Genomic DNA, 20,258 nt, shown 5'->3' with positions numbered 1-20,258 from the left:
CCATTGTGCACCAGATTCTCCAGTTCCCGTACACCTTGTCTCCATTACTGTTGCTGCTGCTGAGGAGGGTGTAGATAGTGACTTGCTTGAGGTGGACTGCCAGTTTCCAGATTGTAGCTGGGTGAAGAATGATGAGACGGAGTCCACTGTCAACTCCAAGTTAGCACATCTACCTTGGGACCAAGAATTTCAGTTGGTTGCCCTCTTGTCAACTTACAAGGAAGTATTCAGCAGTACCCCTGGGAAGATTGATTGGATTCAGCATGACGTGGATGTGTGTAATGCCGTTCCTGTGAAGTTGCCCCCTTATTGAGTCAGTCCTCAGCTTGTTGGTGTGCTGAGTCAGGAGCTCATTTCTATGTTGGACATGGGCTTATATCCCCCTAAAGTTAGTCCCTGGAGTTCCCCAGTGACTTTGCAGCCTAAAACCAGATGCAAACGCAAGATTTTGCATAGACTACAAATGGGTGAACGTGCTAACCAAGACTGATACGTACCTATTGCCAGGGCTTGAGGACTGCATCGATCGCATTACCTCGTCTAGTTATATCACCAGGTTAGATCTCAAGTATATACTTCTGGCAAGGGCCTTTGACTGAACGGGCTAAGGAAGTCTCGTGTTTTGTGGTAGAAGGACAAACATATCAGTGTAATGTGATGACGTATGATATGAACAATGTCTCCACAATATTCCATATAATTAATGGAACATGGTTGTCAGTGGTAAGCTGGAAACATTGTGTGGTATACTTCAGATGATGCAGTAGTCTATATTTCAATGATTGGGAAAGCCACTTAGGAGAACTACTGTAGGTATTTTGCTCTCCAGGCTTTCCAAGGCTCGCCTTGTAGTAAATTTAAAGAATTGTGAGAGTGTTTGTGCACAAGTTCAGTATCTTGGATATGTGGTTGGTCATGGTTGTGTGTGCCCCCCTGACTCTAAGGTGGAAGCAATAAAGAGTTTTAAGGCACCACATAACAGGCATGGGCTTCAGAGATTCCTTGGCAGTATTGGTTACTACCATCGTTTTTTGAAGAAGTTTCTAACAATTGTGGCCCATTTCACTGAAATGCTTAAGAAAAACAGAAAATATGTCTGGTGTGATGTGTGTCAGAATAGTTTTGATGCAGCCAAGGAGGTCTTATGTAATTATCCAGTTATGGCTGCACCAAACTTTAATAAGACATTTAACCCACCACGTCCCTGAGACGTGAATTCACGTCCTCACACGATGTGCCACTCATATCCCAGAGACGTGAGATTAACGCGGCAACATTGCAAAGGTCCCTAATTTGCACAATTTTCAATTTTCGCAAGTGATTTTGCAAGTGATTTTTTGGCAACGTATATGTACGGGACACCTTCTTCTATTCCTCTACAAGATGCCAAGCAGGGACAGTGCCTTATACCGCATAACCTCTCCCCCCTGCACGCCATTGTCTCCCAAGCAATTCACCTGTTACCAGTGACCTGGCCAATAAAGACATTCAGGGCCAGAGTGATTCCCCTAAATCAATGACAATGTGGAGGACAAAGTTTACATAGCATTAGGGAGGAAGAAACAGTCAGAAATGATGATCAGGTAATGTGGGAAAAGGTCATGAATGGTGATGAGTTAGTGAGTGAAACAATGCTTATAATGCCTATATTACTGTTTGAAAACCAATATACTCTCTTGTTCTACATATAATGATTAGTACCAAGTAAATAAATAAATACTGTTTATGAGTGGATAAAATGGTTTACTCCCTCCCATAGAACTCGTTTTCTTTGGTGCCAGCCTGTTAGAAGTCAGGTAAGAGAGGTACTTGTACCTAGATCGAAGTATTTTTAAACCTCAGGTGAGCTCATTTCTCTATGAATTTTTGATGTTTCTCACCAAAAGCGGATGTTTGAGCCAAAAAAAAAAAAAAGGTCCAAAAATGTCGGGACTGGGGCGTACCACTGCCCAGAAAACGTCGGGATGGGGCAGGTTAAACTTGCTGTAGAGGCTAGTAATGTGGGTGCAGGAGCTGTGTTAATGCAGGACGACGATCGTGGTGTAGAGCATCGTGTTTGTTATTTCAGTAAGAAGTTTTCTGTTCCTCAACATAATTATTCTGTTATCAAAAAGGAAATATTAGCTATGATCCTCGCCCTGCAGCACTTTTCTGTATATGTCCCTGCATTTGGACCTACTGTCATTGCATACAGTATCCTGATCATCATCCACTCAAATTTCTGAATAATTTGAAGATGAAGAATCAGCAATTGACGCATTGGAGTTTTTTCCTTCAGCAGTTTCATTTGGATGTTAGACATATTAAGGGTGCTGACAATGTCATTGCTGATTGTCACGTTCTTAAAGAAGAATTTTCCTAAAGGAAAATTCTTTCTTAGTGACATGTGGTGTTGTTGTTGTACTAATGGGCCTTGGGATAGGCAACTGCCCCCAATAAATTGGCCCTTTGCCTTTGCCCCTTTTCGGACACAAAAAAAAAAAAAAAAAAAAAAAAAAGTGTAGGCATGTTACGTGTGTAAGAATATATAATATTTTTCTGTTTATTATGTATAATGTGTGTGTGTTACCAGTGTGTGTGTGTGTGTGTGTGTGTGTGTGTGTGTGTGTGTACTTGTTTTTGCCTGATTCGTTGCTTACACATTTATAAAGTCTTAATTAATTTTGTTTGCTCTCTCATTTATGGGTGTCACTAGAATTGCTTTTAATATTAGTGATTTGCTGTATGGAGTTTGAACTGGAGACATGAAGAATTGTATTCTACCAGTGATATTTATACCGTTCACAGTATGGGGGAGAGGAAATTGAGTTTGCTTAACCCTTTATCCACCGGTTGATGTGTATGCACGACAGGATTCAGGGGCGCACAGGGCCACCCGGTTGACTTTGCTATACTGCACTCACCTTCCCGCCAGTGTTTGAGCGTGGGACCATTTTCTGTGATACCTAGGGGATAGGTAGGGACTCCATACAGGTACCCCGCGGTTGAGCGGTTCAGTCTGTACTCGGCGGTGGTAACGAGAGGAACCATGTCATCTTCCTTGACGTTGTCCGATTCCATTCCACTGCGTGAAGGGCCAATCGCCTCATTGACCCCCGCTAAAGTCATGCCCTTTGTACAAGGGAAAGGGCTTAGTGATAGTGCCATAGGAAGTGCACTAGACGAAACTGTGTCATCTAGGACATTTAGTGAAAGTATGTCGTCCGAGGGTAAAGAGAGCTACCAGATGGAGAGCGAGCTCTCTCACCCTCCATCCCCTACTCGCTCTGTGACGCCATAGGGGGCTCTCTGACTTCTACAGGAGGAAGAAACTGCCAACAAGAGCGATGATTTTGGTGATGAGGAGGCGCTTGATGACCCAGGAGATCGAGAAAGTGGCCGTGGACCTGGCAGACATCTGCAGAAAAAACGCCGCAGAGCCATTTCCCCCACACTCTCCCCGTCTGCTCGCCGACGTATCTTCCTCCACCACTACCCCACACCTCAGCCTACCACTTCAAGGGCAGAATCGCCTACACCAAGCCCTTCAGGAGTAGTACTGCCTAGACGGGAGCCACGTGGTGATATGCAGCGATGAGCGTCTTCTAAGGAAAGTTCCGCATCAGGTGAGTCATCACCCACTTACTCCCCTACCTCCCCCCCTTCCTCTCCCTCTCCCTCTCCCTCTCCCCCCCTCCCCCATGCCCGTGGCCGTGCACGTGGTCGTGCACGAGTGATTGGAAAATGCAGTGCAACTGCCAGACGGCCTGCTTTACCACATATGGGTAGAGTAGATACATTTGTGTGGAAAGGTGGTGCCGGCTTTGAACTGTCTGTACCGGCATTTGATGAGGAGGGTTCAGGTGTGCAGGAGGATGCACTTCCTCCCAGGCCTTGGACTATTAGTAGTCAATTCAAGGCAATTTTCATGACTGCAATTATGCGGTACCTGGTAGATGAGATAAATTTCCACCAGGCCATGTGTGTGCATTGGCTGGACGTACCTGCTAGTGAGAACATGCACATGCGTGAATGGATACCTGTTGAGGTGGTGATGTTTGTGTGGCTCGCCCTGACCATGCTGATGGTGCACATAACAAAACATGTGCTCCACGACTATTGACCGGTGGATGAACTCGTTTGCACACCTGTCTTCGGGAAGTACATGGCCCGTGATAGGTACTTGGCAATCCTGAGGTTCCTACATTTCAGTCGAAATTACGGGCCTGCACCGAACGACAGGGTTTTCCGTCCATTCCAAAAGTGGTTATTGACAAGCCGCTTATGTTATTCAGGGGCAGGCTTGCATTTATTCAGTATGTGCCATCAAAGCTTCACAGATTTGGTCTCAAATTCTTTGTCCTTTGTCACTGTAAAACTGGATATGTGCTGGATGTAATAGTTTACTCGTCAGCAGATGTTATTATACCTAGCAATGATCCTTATGGATTATCTGCATCAGTAATGAAAGTGCTGATGGAAAGGTATTTCAACAGGCACAAGAGATGACAAGAGACGGGTTAACATGTTGTCTACAGTTCATAAGGGTGTGCTGGAGGATACTGGTAAAACAGACTACAGGACCAGGGAACCCATGGTAAAGCCAGATGCAGTCAACGATTACAATATCAACATGCGGCTGGTTGATAAATTGGACATGCAAATTGGTGAGGTCGATTGCCTACGTAAGTCCTGCAGGTGGTACAAGAAGGCGTTCTTACACCTTCTTGATATCGCCATCCTGAACAGTTTCATACTGTTCAAGAAGCTTGTCAGGAAACCTCTCTCTTTACGAGATTTTGAGAGAGAGCTTGCATGCGAACTCCTTGAGCAATATTTAACTGCTCAGGTGACAGGTGCTAGGCGGAGGACAGCGGCTCCAGTGGACAGGCTCAGCTGTGCTGAGTATTTCCGTCGACACAAGATTGTGGAGATTGGGAGGACAGCAGCAGGTCGTCTGGCATACAGGCGGTGCCAAGTCTGCCGCACAACCAAACTTGCCCGTCCCCCAGCACGAAGAGACCTCGTATCAATGTGCAGAATGCAAGGTCCCCCTATGCCACAAATGCTTCTCAGAGTATTACTCCGAGCATGAGTACTGAGCAGGTGTGTGGGGAAGTGTAAATAATGTACAGCAATGCACAAGTTTGTGTATTTTCATAAATGAGTGAAAAGTGTGATAGTATGAGTGAAGTATAGTAAGTGCTAAGATGTAAGTCATTTATAATAAGTTCAACAAGTGCAAATAAGTTATTTATAGTAAGTGCAATACAGAAATTGATACTGTGTATTGGATATTGGTTTGAAAATTATTCAAAATACTTTGCGTTTGCCTACGTGTTACCTGAAAGAAAACCACATGTGAACGGGACACAAAGAACAATACCTGCTTGACTATAAATAAATTATTTCACTCAATACTCAGGGAGATTGTGCCAAACATGAGCATCAGTGTATCTGTGATGTGATGTACAAATAATGTTAGTTGTGTGAAACATTTATATGATTTTCACTCTAACCCTGATTAGTACAAAGCAGTATGATTTACAGTACAAATAATTACCTCATACTCTATGATAATGCGTGAAAGAGCAACAACATTTACTTGTCAAAGTGTAATTATGTGTAATGGTGATGTACAGTGCACTTCTAAGTGTCATAGTAAAGGAGAAATATGATTATTTAAGGAAAAAGTGAGAACAGAAAAGCGAGGTAAAGGAGAAATATTCCTTACGGAAGAAGTGAGTACAGAAAAACAACGAGATATTTCCTTTCCTACACACTTACGGGGCATAGAGGCATTATGGAGTGGGCGGTAAATCCTTGGGTGAGCCACATAAACTGGGTGATGACTCATTTTCACGGCGGTGAGTAAGGAGTAGGAAAAACGAGAGGAATCTTCCGCATTCCTTCCAAGGACGCACGGGCAGTGTTACAATCACCACTCCAGGCAGTGCTGCCAACACTAGCCGGCTGGGCCAAGGCCGTAGCCAGTGGCTCGTGCTCAGAGCAGCACGCCAAAACATGAAAAACCACTCGTCTTCAACTCATCCTTACTCATCGATGGGACCACCTAGAGACCTCGGGATACCTTCATTGGAAAGAGGAAGAGTTGGTGAGTCTTATGAACTTTTATTTGAATCTCTAACTATTATAGTTTGTCAGGTATAAGGGTTTGAAATAAGGGTATTTTTCCCAAAATCTTGGAAATCGCCTGTAGGGAGGCGTGTGCAGCGGCCGGGAACCCCCTGGCGGCTAAGGGTTAATGCTTTTCTGTATACTTCCCTTCTGCCTCCAGCTGCGTGTTGACACATGCACGCAGCCGAAGGTTATATAAGGCGAATGATATTGAATGGAGACATTTTTTTGTGGGTTGGCGTCGGGAAAGGGCATGTTCGATTGGAGATCGGAGAGGGAGGAGAAGCAGTATTTTGTGTATTATATTTTTTCTGAACATCTTTTTCACTTTGTATCAGCATGCAATCGCCAGGATTATTATTATTATTATTATTATTATTATTATTATTATTATCATTATTATTATTATAATTATTATTATTATTATTTATTATTATTATTATTATCATTATTGTATTATTATTATTTGTGGCACTTGAATGCAGTTTAGTTATATTTTTTGTATTATTTTATATCTTTCGTTTGGTAAGTGTGTTCCCAGACTTTAGTGTGTTTATTCTGGGTATTATCAGGTTTTATGTTATTCCGCTTTCTTTTGTGTTGCTTCATCTCATTGTAAATATTGTAAATATTATTAGCTTGTACTATATTAGGTATTTTTCGTTGTGTTTACTTTCCCTTGCTAACGTTATATATATATATATATATATATATATATATATATATATATATATATATATATACATATATATATAAAGGGGGGACACAATCTGGCCGCACTATGGGGTGGTACTACTACTCTGCGGCCAGATTGTGTTAGGAAGAATACTGCCACCGGATTCCGTGCGTGTCTTAAAAGTCGACTAAAAGGGACGGGGTGATGGGACTAGGGACCCCTCCTATGTTTTTTAGTTCCTAAAAAGAGATAGGCCAGAGAAAGGAATGGGAGATTGAATTATCCCCATACCATGAAGATTGGGTCTATGAATGTGCGTGGATGTGGTATGATTGAGGCTAAAAGGGAGGAGATTGGAAGAATGTTTGTGAGAAGATAGTTGGATGTGTTAGCTTTGAGTGAAACAAAGATGGAAAGAAAAGACGAGTGTAAGTTTGGAAGTGTGAATGAAAGATTGTCAGGTGTTGATAGAGGAAGGGCAAGAGAAGGTGTGGCCTTGTTAGTGAGCCCGGAAGTACAGCAATGTGTGACTGAATGGAAAGAGGTGTCATCGAGACTGATGTGGGTGAAAGCGAAATTTTAACGTGAGTTGTGGGTGTTTGTGAGGGCATATGGGCCTGGTAGTGAAAGGGATGAGGAGGAGAGGGAGTCTTTCTGGAATGATGTTGATGAGTGTCTGCAGAGTTTTTGAGCAAATGTGAATGTGGTAATGATAGGAGATCTGAATGCTAGAGTGGGAAATATGGCAATTGAAGGTGTAGTTGGTATGCGTGGTGTGCCTGGAAGAAATGAAAATGGGGAACGAATGATAGTGATGTGCGCTGAGCGAGAGATGGTGATTGGAAATCTCTTGTTTGAGAAGAAAGATATTTATAAGTATACATGGGTGAGACGGGAGGGTGAAAGGGTTGTTGATAGAGCATTGATGGACTATGTGGTTGTGTCCAGGAATGTAATAGGAAGATTGTTGGATGAGAGAGTTCTGAGAGGGGAGGGCGGAGGTATGTCTGACCTCCACCTGGTGGAGGGAAAGTTAAGAGTAGGTAAGAGATGGATAAGAGCTAGGAGAGTTCGGTGTGGCAGGGAGGTTTTGAAAGTGAGTGAGTTGGATAAAAGAGAGAAAATGATAGAGTATCAGGAGAAACTGAAAGATGAGTGGAATGCAGTGAAAGATCAGGAAAATGGCAGTGTGGAGGAGGAATGGCAGTTGTTTAAGAGTGCTGTGGTGGGACATGTGGAAGAGGTGTGTGGTGTGAGACGAGTGGGTGGTGGTGTAAGAAAAGGAAGTGAATGGTGGTGCGAGGAATTAAGTATGGCTGTGGCTGAGAAGAGACGTGCATATGAAGTGTGGCTGGAGAGGAAGGACGAGGTGTCATATGAGAAGTATAAGGAAAAGAGGAATAGGACGAGAAGGGCTGTGCATGATGCTAAAGTAGCAGCAGATGAGAGGTGGGGTAGGTGGTTGACTGAGAATTTTCAACAAAATAAGAAAATGTTTTGGTAGGAGGTGAAAAAGGGTGTGAAAGGGAGAGTCTGGGAAGGAACCGCAAGTAAAAGCAGAAGATGGAAGGATGTTAACTGAGATGGATGCAGTAATGAAGAGATGGGCAGAGTATTTTGAAAGATTGTTAAATTTAGAGGAAGCAAGGGAGGCTGAGATTGTGGTGGATGGAAGGGTGCAATAAATAAATGTGTTGGGAGAGTTGAATGATTCTTTGATCACGAAAGTGGAAGTGGAGAAGGCAGTAAAGGAGATGAAAACAGGGAAGGCTGCAGGTATGGATGGGTGTGCTCTGGAATGTCTGAAAGGTGGTGGAGCGACTATTGTTGACTGGTTAATAAGATTCTTGAATACGTGCTTTGTGCAAGGTATGGTGCCCGTTGACTGGGCAAGTGCTTGTGTGGTCCCATTGTATAAAGGTAAGGATGATAAGTATGAGTGTACTAGCTTTAGGGGTATAAGTATGTTGAGTGTTGTAGGTAAGGTGTATGGTAGAGTGTTAATGAGACAGAAAAGCCTTTGACTCCACCCTATTGAGAAGAGCTGTATGTGGGGAGCCTCCCCACACATGAGAGTTGTACTCCACACAGGGGCAGATAAAACTCCTGTATAGAGTCAACAATTGTGCAGGCATAAAGAAAGAACGGAGATGGCTTAGCACACCCAATCTCTTGGAAGCAGATTTTACAAGAGATGTAATATGATCTTTCCAAGATAAGTCCCGAGTAAATGAAACCCCAAGCATCCTCAAGGATGATGCAGGATTAAGCTGAATATTATTAAACATTAGTGGGTATACCTGTGGAAGATTTTGTCGGGTTGATAGGTGTAAGAACTGAGTCTTTGATGCATTAAAAACAACAAGATTATTTTACCCCAGTCAGAGATACGAGCCAAGTCAGACATTAGGTGTGCCATAGCCTCATCCCTTATTTGTTGAAGTAACTGCTGAGATGGGTGTTGCGGGAACCGAATGGAAAGGTGAAGGGTGGAGTCATCAGTGTATGAGTGGATAGGGTTAGCTGTACAGCTTAGAAGGTCATTGATGAATAAAAGGAAGAGAGTTGGCGATAGGACAGAGCCCTGAGGAACACCACTGTTGATAGATCTAGGAGAAGAACGATGGCCGTCTACAACAGCGGCTATAGAACAACCAGAAAGGAAGCTAGAGATGAAGGCACAGAAAGAAGGATAGAAACCATAGGAGGGCAGTTTGGAAATTAATCCGCCCCTTCCCGGAGACGTGAATTCACGTCCTCACATGATGTGCACTCATATCCAAGAGACGTAAATTAACGTGGCAACATTGCAAGGACATTGCAAGGTCCCTAATTTGCACAATTTTAAATTTTCGCAAGTGATTTTTGGCACGTATACACGGGACACCTTCCTCTACAAGATGCCAGGCAGGGACAATGCCTTACCCAGCATGACCTCCCCCCCCCTGCGTGACCTTTTCTCAGCAATTCACCTGTTATCAGTGACCTGGTCAGTAACGCCATGTCATGCCACGGTACGAAATTCAGGGCCAGAGTGATTCCCCAATCAATGACAATGTGGAGGACAAACATTAGAGGAAGAAACAGTCACAAATGATGATCAGGTAATGTGGCAAAAAAAGGTCAGGAATGGTGATGAGTTAGTGAGTGAAACAATGATTATAATGCCTATATTACATTTGAAAACCAATATACTCTCGTACTACATATAAATTCGTACCAAATAAATAAATAAAATACCGTTTATGAGTGGTGTAGAATAGTTATCCTCCCATGGAACTCGTTTTCTTTGCAGCCAGCCTGATAGAAAACCCTGTAAGGTAAGGAGGTACTCCTACCTGGATCGAGTATTTTAAACCTCAGGTGAGCGATTTCTCTATGAATTTTCGATGTTTCTCACCAAAAGCGGATGTTTGAGCCAAAAAAAAAAAAAAAAAAAAAGGTCCAAAAATGTCGGGACTGGGGCTTACCACTGCCCAGAAAACGTCGGGATGGGGCGGGTTAAAGATTTATGCCAGACTCGATCAAAAGCCTTTGAGATGTCAAGTGTAATAGCAAAGCTTTCGCCAAAGTCCCGAAAGAAGGATGACCAGGAGTCTGACAGGTAGGTGAGAAGATCGCCAGTGGATCGTCCCTGACGGAACCCATACTGATGATAAGAAAGAAGGTTTTGATAGGAAAGATGCCTTAAAATTTTTCTATTGAGAATTGACTCGAAAACTTTTGAAATACAGGACATTAAAGCAATTGGATGACAGTTGGAGGGTTGGGACTGGTCACCCTTCTTTGGGACTGGCTGAATGAGAGCATACTTCCAGCAAGAAGGAAAGGTACAAGTTGACAGACAAAGGTGGAAAGAGTTTGCCTAGGCAGGGTGTAAGCACAGAAGCACAGTTCTTGAGAACAACAGGAGGGACTCCATCAGGCCCATATGCCTTGTTGTTACTTAGGCCAGTGATGGCAGAAAATACATCAGCTGAAGAAATTTTAATGTCAGTCATGAGGAAGTCAGAGGGAGGAAGTGATGGAGGAACAGCACCGGAATTGTCTAAGGTGGAATTGGAGGAGAAAGTCTGTGCGAAGAGATCTGCTTTATCAGTAGAAGAAATAGCTACAGAACCATCAGAGTAGAAAAGAGGAGGGAAGGATGATGAGGTAAAGTTGTTAGAAAGGTTTTTGGTAAGGTGCCAGAAGGAGCGGGAAGAATTCGAGTTGGAGAGTTGAGAGCATTTAGTACGGATGAAATTATTTTTAGCAGAGCGAAGAACAGACTTAGCACGATTCCAGGCAGAAACGTAAAGATGATGTGATTCAGGGGTGGGTTGGCTCTGGTACCTTTTGTAGGCCCTCTTCTTGTTGCAAACAGCATTAGAACAAGCGTGATTAAACAAAGACTTTCTTGCATTAGTCAAAGGATATGAGAAAGGAATGTACGCTTCCATGCCCGAGAGACTATCCTCCGTAATGCGCAAGGCACACTCAGATGGCTCCCGGCTTTGGAAGCAATAATCATTACAGGGAAAATCATAGAAGTACTGCCTGTGGGCCTCCCAATCCACAGCTCCAAAATGCCACAGACGACGTTTCCCTGAAGGGTCCACAGGCCGTACCAGAGTGATAGGACAGGTTAAGGTGATAAGGTTGTGATCGGAGGAGCCCAACGGAGAGAAAAGATTAACAGTGTAAACAGAAGGATTAGTTGTAAGGAAGAGGTCGAGTATGTAGGAGCTCTCTCCAAGGCAGTCTGGGATAGGGGTAGGGTGCTGTACAAGCTGCTGTAGGTCATTAAGGATAGAAAAGATGTAGGCTTATTCACCAGGTGGATCAGTGAAAGGAGAGGAGAGCCAAAGGTGGTGGTGAACATTGAAATCTCCTAGAATGGAGATTTCAGAGAAAGGAGAAATGGATAGAATGTGTTCCATCGTAGAAGTAAGATAGTCAAAGAATTTTTGATAGCCAGTTGAATTAGGAGATAAGTAAACAGCACAGATATATTTAGTCAGAGAATGACAGGAAAGCCGAAGCCAGAGTGTTGAGAATTCAGAAGAATCGAGTTCAGGAACACGAGAGCAAGATAAGTCGTTGCGTATATATACACAACAGCCACCTTTGGCTTTGAAATGAGTATAGAGAAAGTAGGAGGATACAGAAAAGGGTTTGCTGTCAGTTGCCTCAGACAGCTGAGTCTCAGTTAGAAAAAGAAGGTGAGGTTTAGAGGAGAGGTGGTGCTCAACAGAGCGAAAGTTAGAGGAAAGGCTGCGAATGTTGCAGAAATGAAGAAGAAAGTCAGACAGTGGTTCCAGACATCTCGAGTTGTCACCAGGAGAGGGGCAGAATGTGGGGGCATTTATGGTTCTCCCCCCTGGGGACTCTGAGGCTGGGTGATGAGATGCCATGATTTTTCAAATTTTGGAAAAGGAAGCTTAGTGTGCATTGTGCATGTAGTTTGGTGTAGATAGTTAGAGAAATTTGTGTTGGAGAGCATGCTGGCCTACTCTCTGTGTAACTGAGACACTGAAAAAGTTCATCAAAGGGGGATGGTCAGGACCTAGTCCTGAGGGCTGATTAGCCCGCCCCGTCCCGTCGATGTATGGGTACGTTGCAACATTTTGCATTTGCCAGTCCCTGCGACGTACTGGTACGTCGTGCAATTGCAAGGTCCCTAATTTGCACAATTTTCAATTTTCGCATGTGATTTTTCGTACGTATACACGGGACACCTTCCTCTATTCCTCTACAAGATGCCAAGCAGGGACAATGCTTTACACCACATAACCTCCCCCCTCCCACCCTCACGCCATTGTCTCAGCAATTCACCTGTTACCAGTGACCTGGCCAGTAAAGATATTCAGGGCCAGAGTGATTCCCCAATCGATGAAAATGTGGAGGACAAAGTTTACATAGCATTAGAAGAAGAAACAGTCAGAAATAATGATCAGGTAATGTGGCAAAAAAAGGTCAGGTATGGTGATTAGTTAGTGAGTGAAACAATGCTTATAATGCCTATATTACTGCTTGAAAACCAATATACTCTCATACTACATATAAATTCGTACCAAGTAAATAAATAAATACCGTTTATGAGTTGTGTGAAATAGTTACCCTCCCATAGAACTCGTTTTCATTGGTGCCAGCGTGTTAGAAAACCCAGTCAGGTAAGGAGGAACTCCTACTTGGATCGAGTATTTTAAACCTCAGGTGAGCGATTTCTCTATGAATTTTCGATGTTTCTCACAAAAGCGGAGGTTTTAGCCAAAACAAAAATTTTTGAAAATACCTCGGGATTGGGGGATGTTGGAGGTGCGGAAAACCTCGGGACGTGACGGGTTAAACGGGAGCTCCAGCACTCCCTGTCATCAGCTTTCCATCCACCTCGGGAGTACTGCCCTGCTCGACTGGTGCTACAGTCTACTCCTACAAACAGCTTGGTGTGAAGGGTAATCAGATTTCGTTGTTGATGACTATTTTGAGTGATAGCAAAACCAATGAAGTGTTGAAAATGTCTTAGGATGTTTCAGATATTTCTGGTCAGAGTAAACAAAAGGCTGTACAGATCCCTAAGGCATATGCAGTGTCGAACCTCCCTGAGATGACAGACAGTATTTCAGCTACTTCTTATATTTCTAACTGGAGTCATCTAAAGGACCTTCATTTTCCTCAGGTGGATGGTGGAGCTTCCCTAATCATTGGCCAGGACCTTCCGCATGTGTTAACTCCTCTTGAAGTGAGGAAGAGTCTTCATGGTGAGCCACATGCCGTAGCACAGGACTGGGATGGACTCTAAATAGACCTCTCAGGAAGAATAGTAAGAGTAGTGCAGAGTGTAATTTTGTTAATACGTCACCTAGAACAGAACCTAGTCTAGAGGAACAGGTAGAGAAATTCTGGAAGCTTGATGTCTTTATCTAGCAAGCTCAGACACACAACTCTCAGTTCTAGATAGGAAGGTGGTGGACGTCTGGTTGAACTCTGCTTGTCTCGTTGGTGGGCGCTATCAGTTAGACATCTCTTTTAAGTACAATTCTCCAGAATTACCTGATAATTTTTTCTGTTCCCCCTAAAAGGTTAGAGTCTCTTGGTAGAAAGCTATCCAGAGACAGCCAATTGCATCAACCTTATACGAAGGAGATAGACAAGTTTTTGGAGCAAAAGTATGCTGAACGTGTGCCAGACGATGAGGTGGATGCTCATAGAGGCAGGATACGGTATATTCATCACAGTGTCGTACATCCTAAGAAGCAAATATCCATTCTGTTCCTAAAAAGGGGGCCCCTTCTAATTCATCAAACAATAAACCAATTGCTATAACTTCCGTTCTCGGTAAAGTATTTGAGACATTATTAAACAAACACATAGTCAAGTACCTAGAAATCAATAAATTAATCAATGATTGGCAGTATGGATTTAGACAAGAATGTTCAACTGTAGACATTCTTTGCCTTCCTATCCATCAGATTAACAAAACAATAGACCAACATGGTGAAACACACACAATGCACTTGATATTTCAAAAGCATTTGACAGAGTATGGCACTGGGCCATATTGTCTAAGATGTCACACTATGGCATTGCATCACTGGTTCCTCTGATTTGTTCTTACCTACATAACAGAAAAATACGGGTCATGGCACGTGGAATTTATTCCCAGTTTCATTCCATAAATGCTGGCGTACCTCAGGGATCAGTTTTGGCCCCAACCCTCTTTCTCATTCATATATGTGACCTCCTATCTGTCACTCACAACCCAATAAACTCTTATGCTGACGACTCGACACTTCATAGTTCTTTCACATTTAGTACCACCATTACACAATCTGATATTATAAAATCCTAAATAAACACAGCAGTTTCACTGAATCAGGACCTTTCTACAATTAATCAATGGGGAAAAACAAATCTGTTCTCATTTAATGCTCAGAAAACTAAATACATTAATTTCTCCAACAGAAAGAATCCCTCAGACTCCCAAATAACTTTAAATGATGTCAATATTCCCACATCCACTACAATTGATATGCTAGGTGTCATACTAAGCCCCAACCTAAGCTGGACAGCTCATGTTAAATCCCTTGCTAAAAATGCTTCTATAAAATTGGGACTTCTGTACCGAGTTCGTTAATTCTTCACTGATGAGCATTTGGCCACAATATATAAAAGTCATGTGCTCTCTCAGATCGAATACTGGTCACCATTGTGGAGTGGATGTGGAGCGGTTGCATTGAGGCAGTTGGACAAATTCAAAATAAACCATTAGAATAATCAATAATCCTGCCATTGAGTAGGACCTCCTCCATCATCAGTACGTAGAGATGTTGCTTCCCTTGCATAATTTTACCATTATTTTTACCGTAAGTGCTCTGACGTACTTGCTTCATTTGTGCCTCCCCTTCACATTTTCTCCCAAAATACTGGCAGCTGGGAGCGCCGATGAACTCTCTCTCCCGCAATGCAGAACCTCTGCTTATCAGAATTCATTTTTCCCAAGAACTACTACTCTCTGGAATTCACTTCCTGGGAGTTGCTTCACACAAACATTTAATCCACTTTTATTTAAATCCGGTTGTTATAAATATTTTATGAATGGAGGGTGCCTCTAGGCACATAGACTTTTTTTATTTCCTTTGTTTTTCCTTCCTCCGTTCAGTGTCTCTTTAAAAAAAAAAAAAAATAGAATTGTTTGACTGTGCAGCTAGGTATGAGGACACTTCTATAAATAAAGAGGTATTACAGGGACCCGATGTAATTAACACACTTCTTGGAGTGCTGCTGAGGTTTAGAAAAAACAGTATAGCGGTTACTGGTGATATAAAAGGAATGTTTCACCAAGTGAAGGTGTCACCTCAGCATTGTGATGCTCTGAGGTTTCTCTGGTGGCCAGGATGTGACCTGTGTAAAAAGCTGGTAATGAATAGGATAACTATTCACTCATTTGGAGGGATCCGGAGTCCAAGTTGTTATAATTTTGCACTTCATCTCATTGCTCAGAACAATGCTGGCAAATATTCACCTGAAGTAAGTAAAACTGTCACGCAAAATTCTTACACTGATGACTGGCTTAATCTGTAAGAGTTGAAAGTACTGCTATTGAGCTTGTGAAAATTTTGACAGATCTTCCATCCGAGGGAGGATTTCATATAGTTAAGTGGTAAAGTACCAAGAAAAAGTTGCTCGACTCTATTCCATTATCCGAAAGAAACAAAGAGGTGACTGATCTTGATCTGGAAAGTAATGTCCTTCCTACAGAGTGAGTTTTAGGTCTACAGTGGAGCATGGAAGGTGACTACGTGAGTATAAATGTAACATCAAAGGATAAGGAATGTACAAAACGAGGAGTACCAAGTGTAATATGTTTAGTGTATGATCCTTTAGGTTTTGTTGCTCCCTTTGTGCTTCAGGCTAGGAAGATTTTTCATGAGGAATGTAGACTGGGTAAAGGTTGGAATGATCAATTGGAGGACATAAACAAGCAGAAATGGAAGGTGTGGTAAGCAGATCTGGATAAACTTAAGGAAATAAAGCATGACAGGTGCCTTATGCCTAATGGTTTTGGTGAAGTAACTTCTTATCAGATGCATCACTTTTGTGACTCATCCCAAGATGCTTTTGGAGCTGTTTTATATTTGAAGATGATTATCGCTGAAGATGAGAATCGTCGTTCATTTCTTATGGCAAAATCCATGACGATACCGAGACTAGACTTGTGTTCAGCAGTCCTGGCAGTGATGGTAAAAAGTCTGTTGGAGAAAGCTGACGATAGAGTTACAGGAGCCAACATACTGAACTGACATCATGATTGTGCTACAGTACATTAAAAGTGAAAGTAAAAGATTCCACACATTTGTTGCCAACCGTACTGCTGTTATTCACGATGGTTCTCTCCCCAGACAATGGCATTATGTGAACACGAAAGTTAACCCTGTAGACGACGTATCTAGAGGCCTGACCAGAGCAGAGATGGTGTTTAACAGGAGGTGGTCAAAGGAGACGGATTTTTTGAGGCGTGATGAGTCAGAGTACACTGAGTCTGACCTGTTACAGAATGATATGGAAGTAAAAGGACCAGTGAGACAGTGTACAGATACAATGGAAACCTCAGGTAGTGGTAATTGCATTGATTACTTGATCAACAGGTATTCTAGCAGGTTCAGACTGAGAAGAGCAGTGGTTTTGCTGCAGCTGTTTTGGAAATGGTTTATAGCCACTAAGATGCACAAGGAAACCATAGTTTTAAAGGTCAAATCTGATTTAAAAGTAGACCAGATGAAGTTTGCTGAAGCTGCCATACTGAGATACGTGCAGGAAAGAATCTTTAAACGAGAATAGAGCTAGAGAAAACTGATAAAGTTTCAAAGCATAATTAATTGTACTGCCTTAATCCTGTCGCGAATGATGGTTTGATCAGAGTAGGAAGTAGGCTGGAAGCTGCCCTCATTTCTTACACGACTAAGCATACAATAATAGTAACTCGTGAGAGTCATGTCACTGAACTGATTGTTAAAGAAACTCACGAATTTGAAGCGAAGCATTTTGGGAGAGGATATGTGTTGGCTTTGCTTAGGAAAAGGTATTGGATTCCTAAGGCATGTCTTCTCATCGATAAGATTATCAGAAGATGTATAACTTGTAAGAAAGTAAGAGGTGCCACCTCTACATAGCAGATGGCAAATCTTTTCAGTTGACAGGTTAACACCTGGATGTCCTGCTTTCACGAAGGCAGGAGTTGATTGTTTTAGGCCATTTCTTGTGAAAAGGCGCCAGAGTCGAGAAAAAGGATATGTTGTCTGATCACATTTTTGGCGATTCATGCCATTCATACTGAGAAACTGTATTCACTGGATACTGACACTTTTTTTAACGCTGTCTCTCATTTTTCAGCTAGAAGAGGTCTTCCTGAGAAAATCAGGTCAGATAATGGGACTAAATTCGTGAAGAGAGAACTCTGGGAAGCGGTTCAGGAGTGGAATGAGAGTCACAAGACCAGGTAGTATCTGTTAAAACGCCATTTCACCTGGGAATTCAACCCTCCAACTGCTTCATACATGGGGGGTGTTTGGGAGGCCAGATAAGATCGGTACGAAAGGTACTAGGTAGTATCCTGAAGAATGAAGTGTTGGACGACGAGCGACTGGACACAGTTTTTTGTGAGGCAGAGTCGGCTGTCAACGAAGGACCTTTGTCTCCTGTGTCCGGGGATCCTAAGGATCTAGAAGTGATCACACCCAACAATTTCCTGATTCTGCTTTCAACCACTCAAACTTTACCTGGAAAGTTTTGTAAATCAGACGAGTGTGGTTGACGGTGAAGACATGCTCACCAGGTTGCTAATCAGTTCTGGCATCGACGGTTGAGAGAGTATATTCTCACGTTGCAAGCGCGGCGTAAATGGGTTGACAGAACTAGAAATTGCACAGAAGGGGATGTGGTGTTAGTATGTGATGACAGAACTCCACGAGGTACGTGGCCATTAGAAAGAATCACAGAGGTTTTCAAAGGTCAAGATGGTCATGTTCGGTCTGTTGAAATAAAGTCAAGGGGAAATCTTTTAGTAAGATCAATTGGTAAACTATGCCTCCTGGAAGGGGCTGATGAGAAATAGGTGAAATTGTTTGCGGGAGTTCTGTTCCTCCTTGAGTATCAACCATCAGAAACAGAATTTGTGCACACAAGTCTACAAATAACTGTAGGTGTGTAGAGAGTTTTTTGAGTAACCTGTAAATAGATATGTGTTCATGCAGTTAAGATAGTCGTACTGTTATGAGGTAAATGTACCTTTGTAAATTCACATTTAAGGGGCCGGTATGTTATTGCAGTTTGTATACAGTGATATTAAATGCTTTCTTGTTGTCTTTCTATTTATGTTCATTGTATTTGTAACTAGAGCAGGGTCTTATATTGTTAAATATTTTGTTAGATTTGTTGGAAATTGTTAACCATGAGTAGTTAAGAGTTGAATTTCATACTAGGCAGCCGCCTACTTGCTGTGTGTGCTTTGGAGCCTCAGGCAGACGTCTGTTGGGAGGCACTGAGCGAGGTCTGGCAGTGGCTGCTAGTGTTTATGAGGAACACAGATGTAAGTTAACATTTCCTTGGGCCACAAAGTTAAACTGTTGATGAGTGTTTATAACATCTTATGGCTATTCAATTAATTGTTCATGTAATTTGAGCATTTGTGTATATTAGAGTGAACCATTAGGTCATTAGCAATTTTCTTTTTAGTTGTACAGTGCAGTTATGTTATGTGAGATGTCCACGGGAATAAAGATGATGTATCTGTCACAGTCTCTGTTCACCCTAATTGCTGGCAGCCACAGTTGGTATTTGAGTGATACCGGATGTGTTAATGATCGTCAGGTCAACTCGTGGGACAGAATTACTATCAGGCAACATGGGTGAAGATGAGGATGGCAAAGCAGGAAGTGAGAAATAGGGGAGGGGATAATCTCGATGAGGAGAGGTAGTAGGTACAAGGAGAAGCGGAGGGTGGGAGAATGGAAGGGAAGTGAGGATGAGAGGTTTGTAGTGAAAAGGAGAGGCGGATAATTTGGAAAAGGTTGGCAGAGGGGAAGAAAGCAAGACTATGAGGAGTAAGAAAATGGGGATGGGGATGATGATGATGATGATGAGGAGGAGGAGGAGGAAAGGAACTGAAATGGATAAGAGACTGGTAAGAAAGAGGTGGGATGGGCCGGGTGAGGAGAAGGAAGAGGGAAAAAGATAAGGAAGAAAAGGAACAAGAGGGATTGGGATTGGAGAGGAGGTGTGGAGAGGTGTAATAACAAGAGGAAGGGTGAGGAAGAAGGGAAGGGAAACTGGAGCAGAGTAGAAAATGGGAAGTTATGGAGAAGGGAGGGGAGAAAGGGAAAAGTAGACCGAGGTGGAAGCCGAGTGAGGAGGAGGAAGAGGAGGAAACGGAGTGGAGAGACAGAGGATGGATGAGAGTGATTCAGGAGAGGAGTGAGGTGGAGTACGAAGGAGGGAGAAGGGGCTTGGAAGAAGTACAAAGGGGTACAAGGGAACACAAACAGAAAAGGACCAATTAGAGTGTTCGAGGTTGTTTGTTACAGGCTGAGATATAACTAACGAAACTATTCTATCTTTCAAACACAATGATGGGAAAGCAGGAAGGCTTCCCGTACCCACTAAACCTTCTAGCTTAACTCGGTAGGAAATAGTGAGAAGAAACACCACACAACATAGAAAAGCTGTCATAAAAATTTCATAGGAAAGGATGAATGAAAGTAATATTTTTCACTATTTTATCCTGCAAGGGAAACACATTTTGTTAACTTATGGAGAATGCTATTGGTCTGCAGGGGCTGGCAACCTTTTCAGAGCGAGGGCCAGATGAGACTTTCTGGAGCAGCCCATGGGCCTGAGTGACAAATGAGAACATAAAAGTGACTATATACAAGAATTCAATTGGAAAACATGCAAATTAAATCTATATCAGGATATAGACTTCCAC

At 42.7% G+C, this 20,258-nt stretch overlaps 1 protein-coding gene across 1 annotated transcript in view; it reads left to right on the top strand.

Annotated features, from left to right (window-relative positions):
- Nucleotides 1-599, top strand: part of LOC145418256 (uncharacterized) — a 75,335-nt gene extending 74,736 nt beyond the window's left edge. Inside the window, exons 3-4 of the mRNA XM_080286701.1 lie at nucleotides 15-159; nucleotides 422-599. Of these exons, the coding sequence (XP_080142827.1) occupies nucleotides 15-159; nucleotides 422-599 (323 nt within the window). The remainder of the gene's footprint in view (nucleotides 1-14; nucleotides 160-421) is intronic.
- Nucleotides 600-20,258: the final 19,659 nt, after the last annotated feature.

This window comes from Coenobita brevimanus, chromosome 113, assembly GCF_032717465.1.
Source record: "Coenobita brevimanus isolate Jiangsu-jjx chromosome 113, ASM3271746v2, whole genome shotgun sequence".
Lineage (NCBI taxonomy): Eukaryota > Metazoa > Arthropoda > Malacostraca > Decapoda > Coenobitidae > Coenobita > Coenobita brevimanus.
The sequence above is the reverse complement of the archived record's forward strand: the minus strand, read 5'-3'. Positions and strand labels throughout refer to the sequence as shown.